Source organism: Mustelus asterias, chromosome 20, assembly GCF_964213995.1.
Source record: "Mustelus asterias chromosome 20, sMusAst1.hap1.1, whole genome shotgun sequence".
NCBI lineage: Eukaryota > Metazoa > Chordata > Chondrichthyes > Carcharhiniformes > Triakidae > Mustelus > Mustelus asterias.
Window position 1 is genome coordinate 5,497,741 of NC_135820.1, and position 22,404 is coordinate 5,520,144.

Consider the following 22,404-nt stretch of genomic DNA (forward strand, 5'->3'; position numbering starts at 1 on the left):
AGTGGGATCTTGCAGTCTTCAAAGCAAAGTTCTGACATTACGTTTTTTTGATATTGCGAATTAATGTTTCCACTTTGTATTCAATGGCAACACTTTCCGGCTCTGTATCACGCCCATTCACAGCCAATGGGATCTCCAAAGTAACTTGCCTTGAACAAAAGTTGGGGCTCAGGTTGTGGGACTCTCCGGCTGAAAAGTGGGTTCAAATCCCACTGCCAAGAGTGTGAGTACATTAGGGCAGTGAAACTTTATTAGTGATGAATCTGTTTGGAACGATCTCAGCTCATGAAAGGCGCTATTTAAATACAGGACGCACTCCTGCCTTCATTAAACGGAGGGGTATTAACGACGGGATTCCTCCCATGTACTGACCGTGTGCACCTTCCTGTCCATTCAGAGTGTGAACCTTCAGTCAATGTTCAGTCTCTATTAAGGGTTGTTTTTTGTTGTTGTTCTGGACAGTTCCAAACCTTTTCCCAAGTTGTACTTAGTAACTGGACAGCAGCGGGGATTCCTGCGGGTTTGCAATGTCAGTAACCTGTTTGAGTTCAGGTCAATAACATCACACACACCTGGATATGGTTCACTGTACCAACCCTGGAGCTGAAGCCTTTAACATTCGCCAACAGTAACAGCACACAATGACACCCTGCTCACTGAGAAAGCGGAATATAAACTCCTCACAAATGAATGGAAAACCTACCCAGAATTGAGAGAGAGACAGGAATTTTCTGAAGGTGATCTTCTGCTCTATCCCAGGGAGTGGTCATCTTCACTCTGATGTAATAATCCCCTCCATCCCCCCTCTTGAAGTCCTTTATCAATAAGGAGAACTGTTTCTCTGTCACCTTTCCCTTCAGCTCAATTCTCCCTGCTGCTCTCTCTAGCTCTGCGGAATCAGAGATAACAGAAACCACAGGGGTACGAGGATCAGAACCCCCCTTCAGCCACAGAATCCACGGATTGCTGTATGTGTCGGGATAATCAAATACGCACGGGATTTCGGCACACGAGCCGTCACATTCCAGGGAATCCTCACAGACCATCGGGAACTATGGAGAACTGATAAACAAATATCCATTTCATAAATAATGAGCTGGCCAATGATAAACCGAATAAAATAATCCCAAAATTATAGCTCAGCACTGTTACATTTCCCTTGAAGCATCCACTGTTATATATACATCGCCAACAATTACAACTCTGCAAGTTCCCATTGAAACTATTCAAATTCTAGGAAATATTTCATTCAAACACATTGAAGTCAGAATTCTGTCAATTCAGTAAAATACCGAATAGAATTTCCAATATGAGATGCATCACAGCCTCAACATTAAATACAAATTTTTAGTTAACCATTCCTATCTCTGGAGGTCATGAATATTTTATTTCATTCACTAGACGGATACACCCTCAATCGGAAATTATTAAAAGAATCTTGTACCTTGGATAAACATCAGGATGAGGGGAACACACTTCATCATAATCATCACGACAGAAGGTTCACCATTGTAGGAAGGAACTGATTTCAGATTAAAACCTGGTGCTGAATTCCAGTCGCTGCTAATCGATTGCTGATCGATTACAATGGAATCGGAGCTGCTGGGCACCCCCTCATTGGGAATCGATTTAACCTCGCACAGTTTGGCAATCTCACTCCCTCTCAGTGACCGCCACTAGCTGTCTCAGACAGCGGCAGCATGGAGCTGGGCAGTAATGTGTTACTCACACAGTTAGTGGGTGCAATGGTGCCAAACTAGCGACAAAGGCTCACCAACTGACAATGAACCCTTCATTGTGATCGGCTGCACAGACAACAGGACAGGAACAAACATTTTAGACTGGAAAACCAAAAATAGCCCAGCACACAAGCTGTTCTGGCTAAAAATCCTGAAGGTGCGAAGGCCACTTATTTGCACAGTAAGAAGTTTAACAACACCAGGTTAAAGTCCAACAGGTTTATTTGGTAGCAAAAGCCACACAAGCTTTCGGAGCTGCAAGCCCCTTCTTCAGGTGAGAAGAACTTGAAGAAGGGGCTTGCAGCTCTGAACGCTTGTGTGGCTTTTGCTACCAAATAAACCTGTTGGACTTTAACCTGGTGTTGTTAAACTTCTTACTGTGTTTACCCCAGTCCAACGCCGGCATCTCCACATCATCACTTATTTGCAAGCAGCGGTTACAGAAATAACCACAACATTGCATTCAGAGCGCAATGACTGAAAAGTAGAGAAAGATGTGTGAGATAGCGGGCTGAAGCTTGTGTGTTGGGCTATTTTTGGTTTTCCAGTCTAAAATGTTTGTTCCTGTCCTGTTATCTGAACAGCCGATCACAATGAAGGGTTCATTCTCAGTTGGTGAGCCTTTGTCACTAGTTTGGCACCATTGCACCCACTAACTGTGTGAGTAACACATTACTGCCCAGCTCCATGCTGTCGCTGTCTGAGACAGCTAGTGGCGGTCACTGAGAGGGAGCGAGATTGCCAAACTGTGCGAGGTTAAATCGATTCCCAGTGAGGGGGTGCCCAGCAGCTCCGATTCCATTGTAATCGATCAGCGATCGATTAGCAGCGACTGGAATTCAGCACCAGGTTTTAATCTGAAATCAGTTCCTTCCTACAATGGTGAACCTTCTGTAGTGATGATTATGATGAAGTGTGTTCCCCTCATCCTGATGTTTATCCAAGGTACAAGATTCTTTTAATAATTTCCGATTGAGGGTGTATCCGTCTCGTGAATAAAATAAAATATTCATGACCTCCAGAGATAAGAATGGTTAATTAAAAATTTGTATTTAATGTTGAGGTTGTAATGCAACTCATATTGGAAATTCTATTCTGTATTTTACTGAATTGACAGAATTCTGACTTCAATGTGTTTGAATGAAATATTTCCTAGAATTTGAATAGTTTCAATGGGAACTTGCAGAGTTGTAATTGTTGGCGATGTATATATAACAGTGGATGCTTCAAGGGAAATGTAACAGTGCTGAGCTGTAATTTTGGGATTATTTTATTCGGTTTATCATTGGCTAGCTCATTATTAATGAAATGGATATTTGTTTATCAGTTCTCCATAGTTCCCGATGGTCTGTGAGGATTCCCTGGAATGTGACGGCTGTGAGAGGCTCGTGTGCAGAAATCCCGTGCACATTTGATTATCCCGACACATACAGCAATCCGCGGATTCTGTGGCTGAAGGGGGGTTCTGATCCTCATACCCGTGGGGTTTCTGTTATCTATGATTCCGCAGAGCCAGGGAGAGCAACCCCGGGATATAGAGGGAGAATTGAGCTGAAGGGAAATGTGACAGGGAAACAGTGCTCCTTATTGATAAAGGACTTCAGGAGCGGAGATGAAGGGGATTATTACATCAGAGTGAAGATGACCAGCCCCTGGAATAGTGCCGAAAATCACCTTCAGAAAATTCCTGTCTCTCTCTCAATTCTGGGTAGGTTTTCCATTCATTTATGAGGAGTTTATATTCCGCTTTCTCAGTGAATAGGGTGTTATTGTGTGCTGTTACTATTGGCGAATGTTAAAGGCTTCGACTCCAAGGTGGTACAGTGAACCATATCCAGATGTGTTTGATGTTATTGACCTGAACTCAAACAGGTTACTGACATCCCAAACCCGCAGAAATTCCCCCCGCTGTCCACTTGCTAATTGTAATTTGGGAAATGGTTTGGAACTGCCCAGAACAAGAACAAAAAACGACCCTTAATAGAGACTGAACATTGAGTGTAGATTCACACTCTGAGTGGATGGAGGGACACATGGTCAGTACATGGGAGGAATTCCGTCGTTAATACCCCTCCGTTTAATGAAGGCAGGAGTGTGTCCTGCATTTCAATAGCGCCTTTCATGAGCTGAGATCGTTCCAAACAGATTCATCACTAATAAAGTCTCACTGCCCTAACGTACTCACGCAGTGGGATTCGAACCCACTTTTCAGCCGGGGAGTCCCACAACCTGAGCCCTAACTTTTGTTCAAGGCAAGTTACCTTGGAGATCCCATTGGTTTTGAATGGGCACGAAAGTGTTACCATCAAATGCAAATTGGAAACATTAATTCACAATATCAAAAAAACTTAATGTCAGAACTTTGCTTTGAAGATTGGTTATCTGGGAGACCCCACTGAATGTTAATGTCCTAGAAAATCCAGTGTGGAGTGAAAAATCCTTTGATAATGTCCAAACCACCCTCAGAAAACAGAATTCAACGTTAATAAAATGTTTCCAAGGCAAGGACAAGAAACTGAATGAGGGTAAATATAGTTCCCAGGTCGAATAAACAGACTGGTGTTTAACAAATTGTGTTCAACGGGGGAAGGTTGTCTTTCTATTTGATCCAGTTTTCCCCGTTAATTATCACCCTGTCTGGTCAGGACCAGGGCATCCAGAGACAATTCTGACAAATAATGTGGTACATTCATTGGTCATTGGTCAATTCTTCAGAAAGAAGGGGGCAGCTTATTAACAGAATGAACTCGGGGAATTTAGGGATTTTTATCTGTAGCCAATAACAGAGAATAATCAGATAATCGATTTATTAATGTGATTATTTCTTTGACTTTCCTCTCCTCTCATTCGGTTTTGTAAGTTGGAATCTTGGGTAACTCGAATTTCCTCTGTTCCCGACAGAGAAACTGCGGATCTCAGTCCCGGGACAGTTGATAGCTGGAAAACCAGCCCGGTTCACCTGCTCACTCACCCAGAGTTGTTCAGTTCCGGAGTTTAAACTGGAGTGGATTGGAGAAGAATCTCCCATTCTGCCGGGAGCTCTAACTTCACAACACACCAGGAACAGTTTGGAGGATTCCTGGACGGTTTCATCAACTTTCTCCTTCACCCCATCACTGGATCAGCATGGGGAATCCCTGACCTGTAAACTCATCAGTGGCGATGGGCAGACAACTGTCCAAGAATCTCTGAGACTGGATGTGCAGTGTAGGTATCTGCGCTGGGATTTATTCAATCACCCTGACGGTAAATCAGAATCTGTCTGAGTCTCGCCTGGAAAACTGAACATTTGTAAAACTGAGATTGCGAGATTTCATTTTTAAGTTGTGACGTCTTGTTGAAGTTGTACAAGACATTGGTCAGGCCACACTTGGAATACTGTTTATAGTTCTGGTCACTCTATTATGGAAAAGATATTATTAAACTAGAAAGAGTGCAGAAAAGATTAACCAGGATGCTACCGGGACTTGATAGTTTGAGTTATAAGGAGAGGCTGGAGAGACTGGGACTTTTTTCCCTGGAGGGTAGGAGGTTGAGGGGTGATTTTGTGGAAGTCTATAAAATAATGAGGGGCATAGATGAGTTAGATAGTCAACATCTTTTCCCAAAGGCAGGGGAGTCTAAAACTAGAGGGCAAAGTTTTAAGGTGAGAGGGGAGAGTTACAAAAATGTTCAGAGGGGCAATATTTTCACACAGAGGGTGGTGAGTGTCTGGAACAATCTGCCAGAGGTAGTAGCAGAGGCGGGTACAATTTTGTCTTTTAAACAGCATTTGGACAGTTACATGGGTAAGATGGGTAGAGAGGGATATGGGCCAAATGTGGGCAATTGGGAGTAGCTTAGTGGTTAAAAACTGGGCAGCATGGGCAAGTTGGGCCAAAGGGCTTGTTTCCATGCTGTAAACCTCGATGACTAGGTGGAGATGAAGTATTATGGTACCAGCCGCCACTAAAATACTGAGCAGCCATGATCTATTTGTAAGGGCTGGAGGTCATTTCTCCCCATTGTCTATCAATCAAACTCTCAGCCATTACTGGTCCATTATATTATTTAACATTGTCGCTGACACATGGAGTGATAGAACATAGAACATAGAAAGGCTACAGCACAAATAGGCCCTTTGGCCCACAAGTTGCGCTGAACATGTCCCTACCTACTAGGCTTACCTATAACCCTCTATCTTACTAACTTCCATGAACTTATCCAAAAGTCTCTTAAAAGACCCGATCGAATCCGCCTCCACCGCCACTACTGGCAGCCGATTCCACACACCCACCACCCTCTGAGTGAAAAACTTACCCCTAGTATCTCCTCTGTACCTACTCCCCAGCACCCTAAACCTGTGACCTCTTGTGGCAACCATTCCAGCCCTGGGTAAAAGCCTCTGAGAATCCACTCTATCAATACCTCTCAACATCTTATACACCTCTATCAGGTCACCACTCATCCTTCGCCTCTCGAAGGAGAAAAGACCGAGCTCTCTCAACCTATCCTCATAAGGCATGCCATCTAGTCCAGGCAACATCCATGAAAATCTTCTCTGCACCCTTTCTATGGCTTCCACATCCTTTCTGTAATGAGGTGACCAGAACTGGGCACAGTACTCCAGGTGGGGTCTGACCAGGGTCCTATACAGCTGCAGCATTATCTCCCGATTTCTAAACTCAATTCCTCTATTGATGAAGGCCAGTATTCCATACGCCCTCTTAATTACAGCCTCTACCTGCGACGCTGCTTTGAGCGTCCTATGAACCCAGACCCCAAGATCCTTCTGATCTTCCATACTGCCAAGGGTCTTACCCTTAATATTATATTCTTTCATCCTATTCGACCTGCCAAAATAAACCACCACACACTTATCTGGGTTGAAGTCCATCTGCCACTTCTCCGTCCAGTCTTGCATCTTATCTATGTCTCGTTGCAACTGCTGACATCCCTCTACACTATCCACAACCCCACCAACCTTTGTGTCATCAGCAAACTTGCCAACCCATCCTTCCACTTCCTCATCCAGGTCATTTATAAAAATCACCAAGAGCAAGGATCCCAGAACAGATCCCTGGGGCACTCCACTGGTGACCGACCTCCATGCTGAAAAAGACCCATCTACAACCACTCTTTGCCTTCTGTGGGCAAGCCAGTTCTGAATCCACAAAGCAATGTCCCCTTGTATCCCATGCCCCTTCACTTTCTCAATAAGCCTTGCATGGGGCACCTTATCAAACGCATTGCTGAAATCCATATAAACTACATCTACTGCTCTTCCCTCATCTCTGTGTCTAGTTACATCTTCAAAAAATTCAATTCGGCTCGTAAGGCATGATCTGCCTTAGAGTGATATGTGTGGCTAATAGATGTTTGTTTCTTAAGTTTCAGTTAATTTATTTGTGTCACAAGTAGGCTGACATTAACACTGCAATGAAGTTACTGTGAAAATCCCCTAGTCCCCACACTCCGGCACCTGTTCGGGTATACTGAGGGAGAATTTAGCATGGCCAATACACCTAACCAGCACGTCTTTCAGACTGTGGGAGGAAACCAGAGCACCCGGAGGAAACTCATGCAGACATGGGGAGAACGTGCGAACTCCGCACAGACAGTGACCCAAGCCAGGAATCGAACCAGTGTCCCTGGTGCTGTGAGGTAGCAGTGCTAACCACTGTGCCACCACTATTATCCCACAGCTTGATTAATCGCTGATATCATGTAAGTCAGAAAATCAAATGATCATTAGTTTCTGTGTGGAGCTGCTGGGCTGTTGGTCTTGATGCTAAAACTGAGTTCAACGCCATTGGGAAAGTTAAGAATCCTCAATCAGGGAAGAATGGTCTCTGGGTTGAAAGGTTTATTGATTAGAAGTTCAGTCAGGTTGTTAGACAACTAACTGAAGTGAAGATGTCGAATGAATAGATGTTTAAGTTTAACTTATGCTTAAGCAATTAGACACCAATATTTTTCCAGTTTATTTAACAAATTAAACACCATATCTAGTAGAAATTCTTATTTTCTTGTGTTTTTAAATTTTAATCTTTATTTTCTTATAGCACCAATGAACTTGTGTGTTTCAGATGCGCTTTGCAAACCAATCCTCAACTCCTCTATAGTATCAGTGGAAGGAAGTTCATTCTTATTGTATTGCAAAGCTTCAGGGATCCCCCCAGTCAATTTAACATTGAGTCGACGTGGTGTAGAGATCAGCAACTCTCCCATTGTGGAGCTGAAGCTCTTCATTCACAATGTCAGTTCTGAAGATGAAGGGGAATATTGGTGCGAGGCTGCAAATAATCTGGGCACCGCCAGGAGTTCCACACACATCTCCGTGCAGTGTAAGTGATGAGTGGGACCCTTCAGATACACACAGGGACATCAATAATGTCACTCCCATGAATTGTAACGGGTGTGTTGTTCCCCAATGTAAACACACAATTACCACAGGGGTCAGTGTCAGGGATATTCCCAGAAAGGTCAGGGAAATTGGAGAAAGTGAACCAACTGATGGAATAACCCAACCCGGTTCTTGGAAATGTATTTCAGATTGAGTGTCAGCCAAATGGTGGGATGTGAGGCAAGTACAGAGGCAGCAATTTGTTCCCGGGGGGTGGGATTGTGTGGGAACTCGGCTGATTCCTGCAGTTAACACATGAGGCTTTTTGAGATTCCCCCGGCTGGGCCCTGATGTTCGAGAGAGTAACCTGATTGAATGCTGCTGAGGTGTTGCTCAGAACTGACAGATTCCCGGAGCGAGTCTGGGATTATTTAGAATCTGTATCCCAGCGATAGTCCATCATCTCCAGGACAGTTTATCTCACTGCTCATTGTAAACTTACAACTGTCTTACTGATTTATTACAGATTAGGAAAATGACCACTCTGTTAAGCCATTAACCGGTTTAATGTGATTGATTCATGTTAAACTCATGGGGTGCCCAGTCCAGCAAAGTCTTATTTTTAGATTAGAAATAACTGTCTCGATTTTAAATCTCTCCATGAACTCTTCACTCATATCTGTATCACCTCCCACAGCTCCAGAAACCTCTGAGTCTCCACCCTCCCCGACCTCTGGGTCTCTTGTACACCCCAGACTTTAACGACTGGATCATTGCTGGCTGGGACTTCATCCACTTGGGCGTGAATGTTTTAAATTCCCCATCCGAGACATTCTCTTGAGCTACTCTCCTCCTTTGAGATACCGCTTAAAATCAGGCCCTTACCCTGTTTGTGTTTGTCTAAAAGAAATCTCCTGATGTGATTGGTCTAAACTTCTGTTGGTTAATATGCCTCTGGAGTGATTTGTGGGCTGGAATTTTCCCACCCTGCCGGCCCCGGAATCGGGGTGGGCGAGGCTCGCAGAATGGAATTCTCCATTGGCCTCGGGCGGGATTTTACCCGCTCGCCCGAGCGAGGTCATAAAATCCCGGCAGTGATGTTTAGTTATGCCCCTGTCAATATATAAATGATTGTTTCTGTGACCAATTGGCACCGTTAGGGCTGGGTGCATCATCACCCCTGGGGTGGAGGTTTTAATGTTTTGCTTTTTTGTCACAGTGCCCTCACCACCCTCAGGGTCTCTCTCACCCCTTCATGCAACCCCCTCATTAATTTATCTTTGATTATTGTTTTTAATTAAAAGGGTAAAATATTGTCAGTGACAGCCCTTTCATTACAGTTGGTTGGTTGTAAGCATAAGTTCATAGAATCATAGGATCCATACAGTGCAGAAGGAGGCCATTGGGCCCATCAAGGCTGCACTGACAACTATCCCATCCACCTATCCCCCACATATTTACCCTTCTAATCCCCCAAACACTAAGGGGCAATTGAGCATGGCCAATCCACCAAACCCACACATCTTTGGTGTGTGGGAGGAAACTGGAGCACTCGGAGGAAACCCACACAGACACGGGGAGAACGTGCAGAGTCCACACAGGCAGTGACCCAGGGCCGGATGGAACCTGGGTTCCTGGCACTGTGAGGCAGCAATGTTGATAATCACTGTGCCACCATGCTGGCCTTAGTTGGATAGATTTATAAAATAAAACTGCATGAGTGAAAGGTTCTTAAATTCAACCCTCTTTTTTTTCCTGTATAGATAGACCCACAATAGTATCAGATCTGAACTGCACCAGTTTGAAGAATGAGGTTCACTGTATCTGCCGTGTCAAAGCCAATCCTGCAGCAAACATCACATGGAACCTCGGTGGGAACATTTCGGTGGCAAACATCACATGGAACATCACTGGGAACATTTCAGAGATTGCACCCCACTTGCTGGAGAGTTCCCTGAGACTGACTCACCCAACTGGATCTGAAAATCTGATCTTGTGTATGGCACAGAATGAGCACGGTGTCAGTGTGAGGGAATACCAGCTGGACTCACCAGAATATCCTGAACGTGAGTGAATACAGACTGCTCCCTCACTGAGACAACTGTTGAATAGCCATGGTGGAAATGCAAAATAATCTTTGACATTATACTGAGCCCATTGTCAATTTGAACAGACTCAGTGTCCATTCCCTGACTGAGTCAGCGTCTCACTGAAACTCTGTTCAGTGTATTCTCTGATTTTCTTGAATGCGTTTATGGATGCTTTTGTCAAAATCAGGATTAATTCACGTAAAAGCATCTCACTCATAGAATCCTTACAGTGTAGTGCACTAAGGGGCAATTTAGCGTGGCCTAACCCACACAACTTTGGAGTGTGGGAGGAAACTGGAGCACCCGAAGGAAACCCACACAGACACAGGGAGAATGTGCAAACGTCACACATTAACCCAAGCCGGGAATTTAACCCGGGTCCCTGGTGCTGTGAGGCAACAGTGCTAACCACTGTGCTACCGTGCCATCCCAGTACTAATTTTTGAATATCGAATCAGTTAGACCGAAATATTCCTGTTCCGCCAACTGTGGGAATCGTACCGGGTATGGGGTAGATCATGCAAAGGTCCATTGACATCGGGTGGGATTTTCCAGTTTTGGGGTGAGTGAGGCTGGAAAATCCTACCCTTAAAGTAGAATGTGGATATGTACTCCGTACCCGGGTTCTACCTGGAAATAGAATCCAAATGACAATGTTAATCTCATCTTGTGGAGTTAGGTATCACCCTGGTTGTGTATATGTTGCTCTGTATGTATGGTTCTGTGTAATTGTGTTCGGGACTGATGTTACGGTTTTTCAAAGCAGTTTGGTTGCATTGAGAGATTCGTGACTTGCTGGGCAGACTTAGAGATGTAAATGACATTGTACCTGCACTTTCCAATTCGCTTTAACATTATTTGAGTTCAACGTGGGTTTAATTATTTGCGTTCAACTCAAAGGGTGTGATTTTCCAGCTGTGCTCACCCTCAGACTGGAAAATCCTGTCCGAGGTCATGGTCTGCCTCTCCCCACCATGGTTGCATGGTCTGCCTCTCCCCACCCGCTGTGATTCCTATAGGACGGGAAAATTCTGCCCAAAATGTTAATTTCAGCTTAACACGAGACACAAAGGCCAGAAGATCTGTGTGAAATCCAGTTCCGATTCTTATAAAGAGTTTAAATGCTGCCCTATCTTTATTAAAGTGAAGGATTCCCAATGCATTGTTAAATCACTTCAGGAGAGTTGTATAAAAATTGTAAAATCCTGAGTTTTAGGATTGGACAGCTATATAATATAACAATAACGATATATTCATGTTAACATACTTCTTTAATTCATTCATGGGATGTGGGCATCGCTGGCTGGGCCAGCATTTATTGCCCGTCCCTAATTGCCCCATTTCAGGGGACATTTGAGAGTTAACCACATTGTTGAGGCTCTGGAGTCACATGTCGGCCAGACCACGAAAGGACGACAGATTTCCTTCCCTAAAGGGCCATGAGTGAAGTAGATGTATTTTTACAACAATCAGCATGGTCATCATTTAATTCCAGAATCCTATTGTTGTGGTGGGATTTGAACCCGGGTCCCCAGAACATTACCCTGGATTACTAGTCCAGGGAAAATACCAGTATACCGCTGCCTCTTCATTAGATGTAACAGTGCTGCATGCAGATATACATTGTATCTTATTGTCATCTTGTAATTTAGAACTATAATGCCCAACAAGACTTTTTTTTATATTTTAGGAACTTTTCCCTGGTGGATCGTCATCCTGATAGTTACGGCTGCAGCTATTATTCTGATTCTCATCATGGTGAAGGTGCAGAGGTATGTGTGTGCTTCCTAAATACTGAAACTCACATGGTCATCACAAATTTGAAAGGCTTTCAGGGGGCTGAGAGGAGGGTTGTCGGGATTTCTGCAGATGAGGAACGATTGTTCAAAGTGGTACGCCCGGAGATTCCCTGAGAAGTGTTGTGAAGGGGGAGAGTGAATGGAGGCCAGGTCTTCATGTGGGGAAGATAGGGAAATGGCAAATTCTCCAAGTCCCCTGGTCAGTCTATCACTGACTTCTGCCGGCAATCATGTTCTAGACTTTTGGTTTGGTCGGTGCCTTTGTGTTATGTACTTAAGTGGTTGAAGGATTGCTTTAGGAGCAGGTCGCATGATTTGATGGTGATGTCATTAGGGTGTTTCAGAGGCTCCTGCTTTTAGAACATAGAACATAGAACAGTACAGCACAGAACAGGTCCTTCGGCCCACGATGTTGTGCCGAGCTTTATCTGAAACCAAGATCAAGCTATCCCACTCCCTATCATCCTGGTGTGCTCCATGTGCCTATCCAATAACCACTTAAATGTTCCTAAAGTGTCTGACTCCACTATCACTGCAGGCAGTCCATTCCACACCCCAACCACTCTCTGCGTAGAGAACCTATCGCTAATATCCTTCCTATATCTCCCACCACGAACCCTATAGTTATGCCCCCTTGTAATAGCTCCATCCACCCGAGGAAATAGTCTTTGAACGTTCACTCTATCTATCCCCTTCATCATTTTATAAACCTCTATTAAGTCTCCCCTCAGCCTCCTCCGCTCCAGAGAGAACAGCCCTAGCTCCCTCAACCTTTCCTCATAAGACCTACCCTCCAAACCAGGCAGCAACCTGGTAAATCTCCTCTGCACTCTTTCCAGCGCTTCCACATCCTTCTTATAGTGAGGTGACCCGAACTGCACACAATATTCCAAATGTTGGAATTTCAGTTTGTCCTCTGTGCAGGCAAGAGCTCCTTCAATAAATCTGTTGTTGTTACTTTGAATCTACATGTGCAAGCCACATCTTTTTTTCTTTTTGTGTAAAACTCAATAATTAGGACATTACACTTTCCCTGCAGTGTTGTAAAATAAAATATGGGTTTAGACTTCAGAATTAAGTATAGAAACAGAATATCCCCCTCACACTGTACCGCAGTGGGGCATTGTGAGAGATGCTGTCTCTCCTAACAGATGTGTAACCCAAAACACCCTCAATTAGCAGAAACAGATGCTAAGGTATTAGCGCAAGAGGAGTGAGGTTCTATCACTATCATCCCAAACAGGCAACCCACCACAATAGAATAATTGATCAGTTGTCACCAAGCTGTTTTATGGGGACCAGGACTGCATTAAAGGACTTCCACATTTGAAACAATTCCCATAAAATTCAAGAAGAATTGAGATGTGCACTTGTAATGCCAAGGCACACAAGGCTACGGACCGAGTGCTGGGAAATGGGATCAGATCTTTGACTGGCGCAGGTGTGATGGGCCGAAGGGCATTTTTCTATGCTGTACACCTCTATGATGCTGACAATCTGGTTACACTTTCAAAATTAAATAATGACCTGGGCAAGTTCGTTCTGGCTGGTTTGGACTGGAATAGTCAAACAACAGATTTGCATTACTGTAGTAACCTTATTCTTCCCCGAGGGTTTAACGGCGGGCGGGGCGGGGGGGGTGGCGCGGAGGCAGAATAGAACATAGTGAGGAGGCAAATTTGAAACAGCGGATGGTGTTGGAGACAAATTTCAAAGCAGCAGATAGTGTAAGAAGCAGTGACAACCCAGTGCAAACAGTAAGAAGTCTCACAAAACCAGGTTAAAGTCCAACAGGTTTATTTCATATCACGAGCTTTTGGAGCGCTGCCCCTTCATCAGGGGCGGCACGGTAGCACAGTGGTTAGCACTGCTGCTTCACAGCTCCAGGGATCTGGGTTCGATTCCCGGCTTGGGTCACTGTCTGTGTGGAGTTTGCACATTCTTCCTGTGTCTGCGTGGGTTTCCTCCGGGTGCTCCGGTTTCCTCCCACAGTCCAAAGATGTGCGGGTTAGGTTAATTGGCCATGCTAAATTGCCCCTTAGTGTCCCGGGATGCATAGGTTAGAGGGATTAGCGAGTAAATATATGGGGATAGAGCCTGGGTGGGATTGTGGTCGGTGCAGACTCGATGGGCCGAATGGCCTCTTTCTGCACTGTAGGGTTTCTATGATTGATCTATGATTGAGGTGAGTCATCTTGTGAGACTTCTTACTGTGCCTACCCGAGTTCGATGCCGGCATCTCCACATCAATCCAGCGCAAAGGCATTTGTTTATGGAGGATCTTACCACGGGAGCATTTACAAGTTCAAATCAGACCTGTTTGACCCACATTACAAACCCACATTCATTGATCCATCAAATCCTGGATTGAGACTTCAACACCATCAGGCTCTGAGATAGAGACAGTACACTCTCTGTGGGATGATCAAGGGATTTAAAGAGAAGTATTTGTCTGACGCATAGCGGGAATTTTCTTATTAACATCCACAAGCTTGTTGTCAACATTTTTTTCTAACTCTGCTGACGTTATTTAGTCTCCACGAGTCACATCACAAAATTACATCTGAATATCTAAACTAACAATAGCAATGGACTGGTCAATTTATCAAAAATAAAAAAACTGGGACCAATCGAATTGAAGTAACTCCAGAACTTCGGACAAGTCATGAATGCAAAGATATTAAACAATAAATCATAGGAGATGTTTGTGTTTGAAAAATGAAGACTTGGCCCTTGCTTGAACCCCAATGCCTGGTATCACAGCACAAAGATGTGTATCTATTTTTTAATTATTCATTTACAGGAAGTGGGTGTCGCTGACTTGGACAGCATTTATTGTCCATTCCTAATTGGGAGTAAATAGAATCCATAGAATCCCTACAATACAGAAGGAGGCTTTTCGGCCCATTGAGTCTGTACCGACCACAATCCCACCCAGACCCTACTCCCGTAACCCTCGTTTATCCTGCTAATCCCCCTGACACTGGTCAATTTAGCATGGCCAATCAACCTAACCCGCACATCTTTGGACTGTGGGAGGAAACCTTCAATGTTTAAGGTAGTGGATGAAGTGCCAATCAAGTGGGGCTGTTTTGCCCCGGATGGTGTTGAGCTCCTCGAGTGTTGTTGGAGTTGCGCTCAAACAGGCAAGTGGAGAGTATTCCATCCCACTCCTGACTTGTGCCTTGGAGATGGTGGGCAGGCTTTGGGGGAGTCAGGAGGTGGATATCTCAATGAACTCTCAATATCTCAATGAGCTGGGGATGAGAAAAATATCAGCCATGATTGAATGGCAGAGCAGACTCAATGGGCCAAGTGGCCTAATTCTGCTCCTATGTCTTATGGTCTCTCACATGGATGAGTGAATGAAATGGTTTGTTGCCTCCAATTCACCAGAACAGAATGAAGAAACTATAAACCCTTTAACTTTAAGAAAGTGATATTGGAAACGTAAGATATTATAATTAGGAGGAGGTGGGGCGGAGAGGTTGGGTGCAGGCTAGCTGTGAGGAGGAGATGGGGGGTTCCAGTTGGGAGGGAGGGAAGATATATTTGGCCATGATAGCTCAAACATGGTGGTACAGGGTGCCTCTGATAGGTCACCTGATCCTTTCTTGCTCATCGTAACCATACATGGAAGTCCTGCTGAAATTTTTAAAAGTTTTTTTGTTGAGGCAGGGGTTTAATCTCTTCCTCCTGCTCTGTATTTAAAGAAAAATGTCTGAAAATCCTACTGGTTAACAAGATGGGAACTTTCTACGCGAAACACTTGTTTGCTGCTTAATACAATGTTAAGACTCTGTAAGAAAATCCAACACAGGGTTAGCAATCTGTAACTCTCCCTTATACTTATTAAAGCTACACCGGGTTTTTCTTACAATAAACTACCTGTTATTTAAAAAATGAAACATTGTTTGTGCTATCAGGAAGAAGACAAGTGACATCGTCTCTGTCCCAGAAATCAGTGATGATTCAGTGACTTACGCTGCGGTGAGACATTCGCTGAACACCCAGGTAAGGAAGGAAAAAGAAACTCACCAAATGCAAAGGAGATATCTACCTGATTGGTCAGAAACAAATTTTTAAACAATGTGAATTTTATTCTCCAAAAAAATATCTACATTTCATATCAAACATTCTCAGGTGGTTTCTTTTTGGAAGGAAATCATTAATTGACAGAACAGACAATGTTACTCGGGGAGGAGGGGGGGGGGGGGGAAGAATCCCTACAGTGCAGAAGAAGGCCATTTGGCCCATCGAATCTGCACTGACTCTCCAAAAGAGCACTCTACCTACGCCCACTCCCCTGCCCTATTCCTGTAACCCCACACATTTAGCATGGCCAATCCATCGAATCTATACATCTTTGGACATTAAGGCGCAATTTAGTATGGCCAATCCATCTAACCTTGGTAATGAATTCCACACATTCACCACCCTCTGGGTGAAGAATGTGTAGAATTCACTACCACAGAAAGTAGTTGAGACCAAAACGTTGTGTGATTTCAAGAAGAAATTAGATACTGCTCTTGGGGCTAAAGGGATCAAGGATACGGGGCGAAGGGAGGGATCAGGATATTGAATTTGATGGTCAGCCATGTCTTTGGACTGTGGGAGGAAACCAGAGCACCCGGAGGAAACCCACTCAGACATGGGGAGAACGTGCAGACTCCACACAGACAGTGGAACAGGCTCAAAGGGCTGAACGGCCTCCTCCTGCTTCTATGAAATCTGCACAGCATTGGACACTAAGGGTCAATTTAGCATGGCCAATCCACCTAACCTACACATCTTTGGACTGTGGGAGGAAACCAGAGCACCCGGAGGAAACCCACTCAGACATGGGGAGAACGTGCAGACTCCACACAGACAGTGACCCAAGCCAGGAATTGAACACGGGTTCCTGGTGCTGTGAGACAGCAGTGCTAACCACTGTGCTACCGTGCCGCCCATGACCTTACACCCTCCCCTTTTCGCTGTGTGAAGCAACTGCTGCTGTCTCCGAGCACTGGCGATGGCAGGCAGACGCAGCCTGGGTGAGGGACTTCGGCCTCACTCACCTGTGCGGGTACATTGCCTTTGCACTGCCTCCTCACTCTGTGAAGCTGTTGCTGTGTCTGAGGGTGATTATTGGGGGATCAGAAGGGAAATTAATCATCTTAGAAACTGATTTGACAGTGGGGACTGCACAGCCTAAAATCATTTCAGAAACAGCCAACTGCTGCGATGGAAGATCTTTTGTTTCTGAGCGATTGAATGAATTGAGAAAGAAGTTCAAAGCCTCTCTCCCCCCACAAACCTGTTCCTCTATCTTGTGATTGAAGTGATACAATGCCATCCTCTGCTGGTGGACGGATGCTACTGCACAAGAGGATGGGGAAATCACCAGAAATTCAATAAAAGGGATACTTCAGGTAAAATGACAGAAAAATAACAACAGATGCCTTCCAGTTACATTAGATCCTGCAGTTTGGATTCTCAACAGGGTCAGGTAGAATAAGGGGTTTGAAAAAAACAAACAGCATCAGTGTATTTTGTAACCAGCTGGAATTTCAGCCTTGGATTTATGGTGCTGTTTTTATCCCAGGGAAGGGGGAGTGGGGGGGGGAGAGAGGGAGGGTGGACGGAGGAAGGGGGCGGGGGGGGGGGGGGGGGGGGTGATCCCTGTCCAGGAAGTGGGTGAGAAATGGCCAACCACATGGGAGAAGTTGGGACTGTTTCCAGGGTAGAAATGTCATTCACCGGGGGACATAGGTTAAAGGCAAAAGGGGGAAAGTTTAAAGGAGATGTGACAGGCAAGTTTTTTACAGAGGGTGGTAAGTACTTGGAATGCACTGCCAGAGGAGGTGGTAGAAGCAGATACAATAGCGGCGTTTAGGAGGCATCTCGACAGATACATGAATAGATCATAGATCTTCATAGATCATGGAATCCCTACAGTGCAGAAGGAGGCCATTCGGCCCATCAAGTCTGCAGTGACCACAATCCCTCCCAGGCTCTTTCACTATAATCCCATGCACTCAGGGACAACTTAGCATGGCCCAATCGATCTAACCTCTTTAGACTGTGGTAGCAAATCTGAGCACCTGGAGGAAACAGGTAGGAATTAGAGGGATACGGACCACGTAGAGGCACTAGATCTTCAGTTTATAGAACCCCAAAAAGCAGAAGGAGGCCATTTGGCCCATCGAATCTGCACCGACCACAATCCCACCCAGGTCCTATCTCCGTAGCTCCATTTACCCTAGCTAGTCCCCCTGACACTAAGGGACAATTTAGCATGGCCAATCCACCTAACCCGCACATCTTTGGACTGTTTCGAAAGGCTTCATGTGTCGGCATAGGCTTGTTGGGCTGAAGGGTCTGTTTCTGTGCTGTACTGTTCTTTGTTCTCCTTGGAGAGAAGGCTATGAGGAGATTTGATGGAGATGTTCAAAATCATGAGAGGTCTGGTCAGAGTAGACGGGGAGAAACTGTTCGCGCTTGTGAAAGGATCGAGAACGAGGGGGCATAGATTTTAAAGTGATTTACGAAAGAAGCAATGTGAGAAAAAACATTTCCATGCAGTGAGTGGTTGGGGTCTGGAATGCACTGCCTGGAAGTGTGACTGAGGCAGGTTCAATTGAGGCATTTGAGAGGGCATGAGATAATTATTTGAACAGAAACAAGATGCAGGGGTGCAGGTTGCGGTTGGGGGTGGGTGGGTGGCGGTGGTGGTGAAGGGAGGGCAGGGGAAAGGTCATTAAGTCATGTTTGTTTGGAGAGCCAGTGTAGACTCGGGGTGGGGGGTGGTGGGGTGGGGAGGGGGGGGTGGTGGGGGGGGGGGGGTCAAAGGGCCTCCTTCTGCACCTTATTAATTCTGTGATTCTGAGCTGGCAGAGATTGGGATTGCCCTATTTCCATAAGGATTGTAACCCTGTGCAAGGTTTGAGATGAAGTTAAGTCTCGTCGAGAGGGTGTGTTGGAGCTAAAATACCTCCAAACATCAGCAAAAATGGATTGTCAGGCCATTTGTAAAACAACTTTTGGCGCAAATAACTCCAAATGTAACTCATTGCCACTGAGTGTCTGTAATGTGCTCTTTAAATATAAGACAATATGTATCGGAATTAAAAGTGATTTTTCCCTGACTGAGTGTGAACAGTAGATTGGTATCAGAGATTGAATAAAGTAGATTATTCTGGTACAGATATTACACTCCCATCCACGTCACTATGTCTAACACACAGTTTTCTGCTACAGGACCAAGGCCTGGGCAGGAATATTGATGGTCCAGGGACTGCATCCAAATCAGCTCAAAGTGAGGAGGTTCTGTACGCAGCACTCAATGTCTCAAACATTCACAAACCTGAAATGCATCTCCAGACTGAGGAACCCAACCAATACGCTGCAATTAAATGGAAATGAAATCGAGGTGGCCTGATTCTCATCAACAGAGATCAGCAATAGCTGAAGACAACATGTTTAATGGCGTAGAACAGCAAGTTCATATTGTCCAAAGTGCTTTGAGAATGGTTATCTTTCAAAGAACAAAGAACAGTACAGCGCAGGAACAGGCCCTTCGGCCCTCCAAGCCCGTGCCGATCATGACGCCCTAACTAAACTAAAAAAAAACCTTCTGCCCTTATTCCCTCCCTATTCATGTACCCATCCAGGTGCCTCTTAAATGTTGCTGATGTACCTGCTTCCACCACCTCCTCTGGCTGATGTACCTGCTTCCACCACCTCCTCTGGCAGCGCGTTCCAGGCACCCACCACTCTCTGTGCGAAAAACCTCCCCCGCACATCTCCCTTCAACTTTCCCCCTCTCACATTGAACCTGTGCCCCCTTGTAATTGACACTTCCACCCTGGGAAAAAGCCTCCAACTATCCACCCTGTCTGTGCGTTTCATCATTTTGTAGACCTCTATCAGGTCTCCCCTCAGCCTCCGTCTTTCCAGTGAAAACAATCCTAGTTTATTCAACCTCTCCTCATAGCCAACACCCTTGAGACCAGGCAACATCCTGGCGAACCTTCTTTACACTCTCCCCAAAGCTTCCACATCCTTCTGGTAATGTGGTGACCAGGACTGTACACATATTCCAAATGCAGCCTAACCAAGGTTTTATATAACTAAACATGATTTCCCAACTCTTGTACTCAATGCCCCGGGTGATGAAGGCAAGCATTCCATATGCCTTCTTAATCACCTTGGCCACCTGTGTTTGTCACTTTTCGGGAACTGTGGACCTGCACGCCCAGATCCCTCTGTATGTTAAGGTTCCGAAGAGTTCTGCCATTTACAGTATAATTCACACCTAAATTTGATCCTCCAAAATACATCACGTCGCATTTACCTGGATTAAACCCCTTCTGCCATTTCTGTGCCCAAGTTTCCATATCTATATTCTGTTGTATTCTCTGACAATCCCCGGCACTATCAGCAACTCCACCAATCTTTGTGACATCCGCAAACTCACTAATCAGAACTCCCACATTTTCCTCCAGATCATTTATATATACTACAAACAACAGAGGTCCCAGCACTGATCCCTGCGGAACACCACTAGCACAGTAAGAAGTCTCACAACACCAGGTTAAAGTCCAACAGGTTTATTTGGTAGCAAATACCTGGTATGGTATTTGCTACCAAATAAACCTGTTGGACTTTAACCTGGTGTTGTGAGACTTCTTACTGTGCTTACCCCAGTCCAACGCCGGCATCTCCACATCAACACCACTAGCTACAGATCTCCATTCTGAAAAACACCTTTCCACTACTACTCTCTGTCTTCTATATCTGCCTTCTATAACTAAGTCAGTTCTGTATCCGTCTAGCCAGCTCACCCCGGATCCCATTTGATTTTACTTTTTGTACAGTCTGCCATGTGGGACCTTGTCAAACGCTTCGCTAAAGTCCATATAAACTACATCCACAGCCCTTCCCTGACCAATGGTCTTTGTCACCTCTTCAAAAAACTCAAGTTGGTGAGACATGACCTTCCCCGTATAAAACCATACTGCCTGTCACTAACTAGTTCATTTTCTTCCAAATGTGCAGATATCCTGTCTCTCAGTATCTTCTCCAAAGGCTTCCCCACCACAGATGTCAGGCTCACTGGCCTGTAATTGGCTGGATTATCCCTGCTTCCTTTCTTAAACAAGGGAACAACATTGGCTATTCTCCAGTCCTCTGGAACCTTGCCTGTGGTCAAAGAGGATGTGAAGATATCTGTTAAGGCCCCAGCTATTTCTCCCCTTGCCTCCCGCAGCAACCTGGGATCGATCCCATTTGGCCCCAAGGACTTGTCTACCTTAATGCAATTTAGGATATTCAACACTTCCCACTTTGATATATTGACATTCTCCAGAGCCTTCACACATCTAATCTGCTAAAATGTTAAAATCTCATTGAGGGTGATTTTATTGACAATCCCAAAGGTGTTTCCATTTCCCAACATACGACTGAATTGGAGCAGGGGCTGGCTCTCGGAAGGTCAGTGTAAACATTTAGACTGTTTAAGATGCTTTAATAAAATAATTATTTTCATAATTCTAACTCTGTTACATTATTCTTTCATTAAAGACTTTAACACAATTAAAACATCTCACTCTGAAAAACGCTACATAAAGATGCTCATGTAAAAGCATGTCGAAATGTGTGTGTGTTTGTTTATATGTGTGTGTGAGACTATGCCGGTCTGTTTGTGTTTCTCTCTGTGTATCTCTGAGCGGGTTTCATAGAATCCCTACTGTGCACAAAGAGGCCATTCGGCCCATCAAGTTTGCACCAACCACAATCCCAGCCAGGCCCTATCACCATAACCCCATGCCTTTACCCTAGCTAGTCCCACTGACACTTTAGCATGTCATCTAACCCACACATCTTTGGACTGTGGGAGGAAACCGGAGCACCTGGAGGAAACCCACACAGTCACAGGGAGAATGTAAAAATTCCACAGAGGCAGTGACCCAAGCCAGGAATCGAACCCCGGTCCCTGGCGCTGTGAGGCAGCAGTGCTAACCACTGGGCCACCGTGCCACCCCAACAAATGCAGGCCCAGCCAGCTACACCACCATCCCATAAATATAGAATCATAGAATCCCGACAGTGCCCAAGGACACCATTCAGCCCATCGAGCCTGCACTGACAGCAATCCCACCCAGATCCTATCCCCGTAACCCCACGTTTTCATTCTACTGATGCACCGACACTAAAGGGCAATTTAACATGCTAATCCATGTCTGATTTGGTTTGTCTCTGTGTATCTGTGTGTGTGTTTCTCTCTGCGTGTATCTCTGTATGTGTCTGGGTCTGAGTCTGTGCATGTGCATCCTTCTGTTTTTCTGCGTCTCTCACTATGACTCTGCACCTGTGTGTGTCTGTGTGCGTGTCTGCGTATGAGAGAGACTCGGTGTGCGTGTGTGTGGGGCATTCGATAAGATGTATATAAAAGAGCTTGTGGATTT

General features: G+C 45.0%; 2 protein-coding genes across 2 annotated transcripts in view; one reads left to right on the plus strand and one right to left on the minus strand.

Annotated features, from left to right (window-relative positions):
- Nucleotides 1-1,046, minus strand: part of LOC144508746 (myelin-associated glycoprotein-like) — a 46,899-nt gene extending 45,853 nt beyond the window's left edge. The window contains exon 1 of the mRNA XM_078237055.1: nt 704-1,046. Coding sequence (XP_078093181.1) covers nt 704-1,046 — 343 coding nt within the window. The remainder of the gene's footprint in view (nt 1-703) is intronic.
- Nucleotides 1,047-2,638: 1,592 nt separating this feature from the next.
- LOC144508747 (sialic acid-binding Ig-like lectin 14) lies at nt 2,639-19,360 on the plus strand. Its single transcript, XM_078237056.1, has 8 exons — nt 2,639-2,684; nt 3,067-3,447; nt 4,641-4,946; nt 7,784-8,065; nt 9,828-10,134; nt 11,807-11,926; nt 15,880-15,967; nt 19,196-19,360. Exons 1-8 carry the CDS (start codon nt 2,639-2,641, stop codon nt 19,358-19,360), a joined length of 1,695 nt encoding a protein of 564 aa, XP_078093182.1.
- The last annotated feature ends 3,044 nt before the right edge of the window (nt 19,361-22,404 follow it).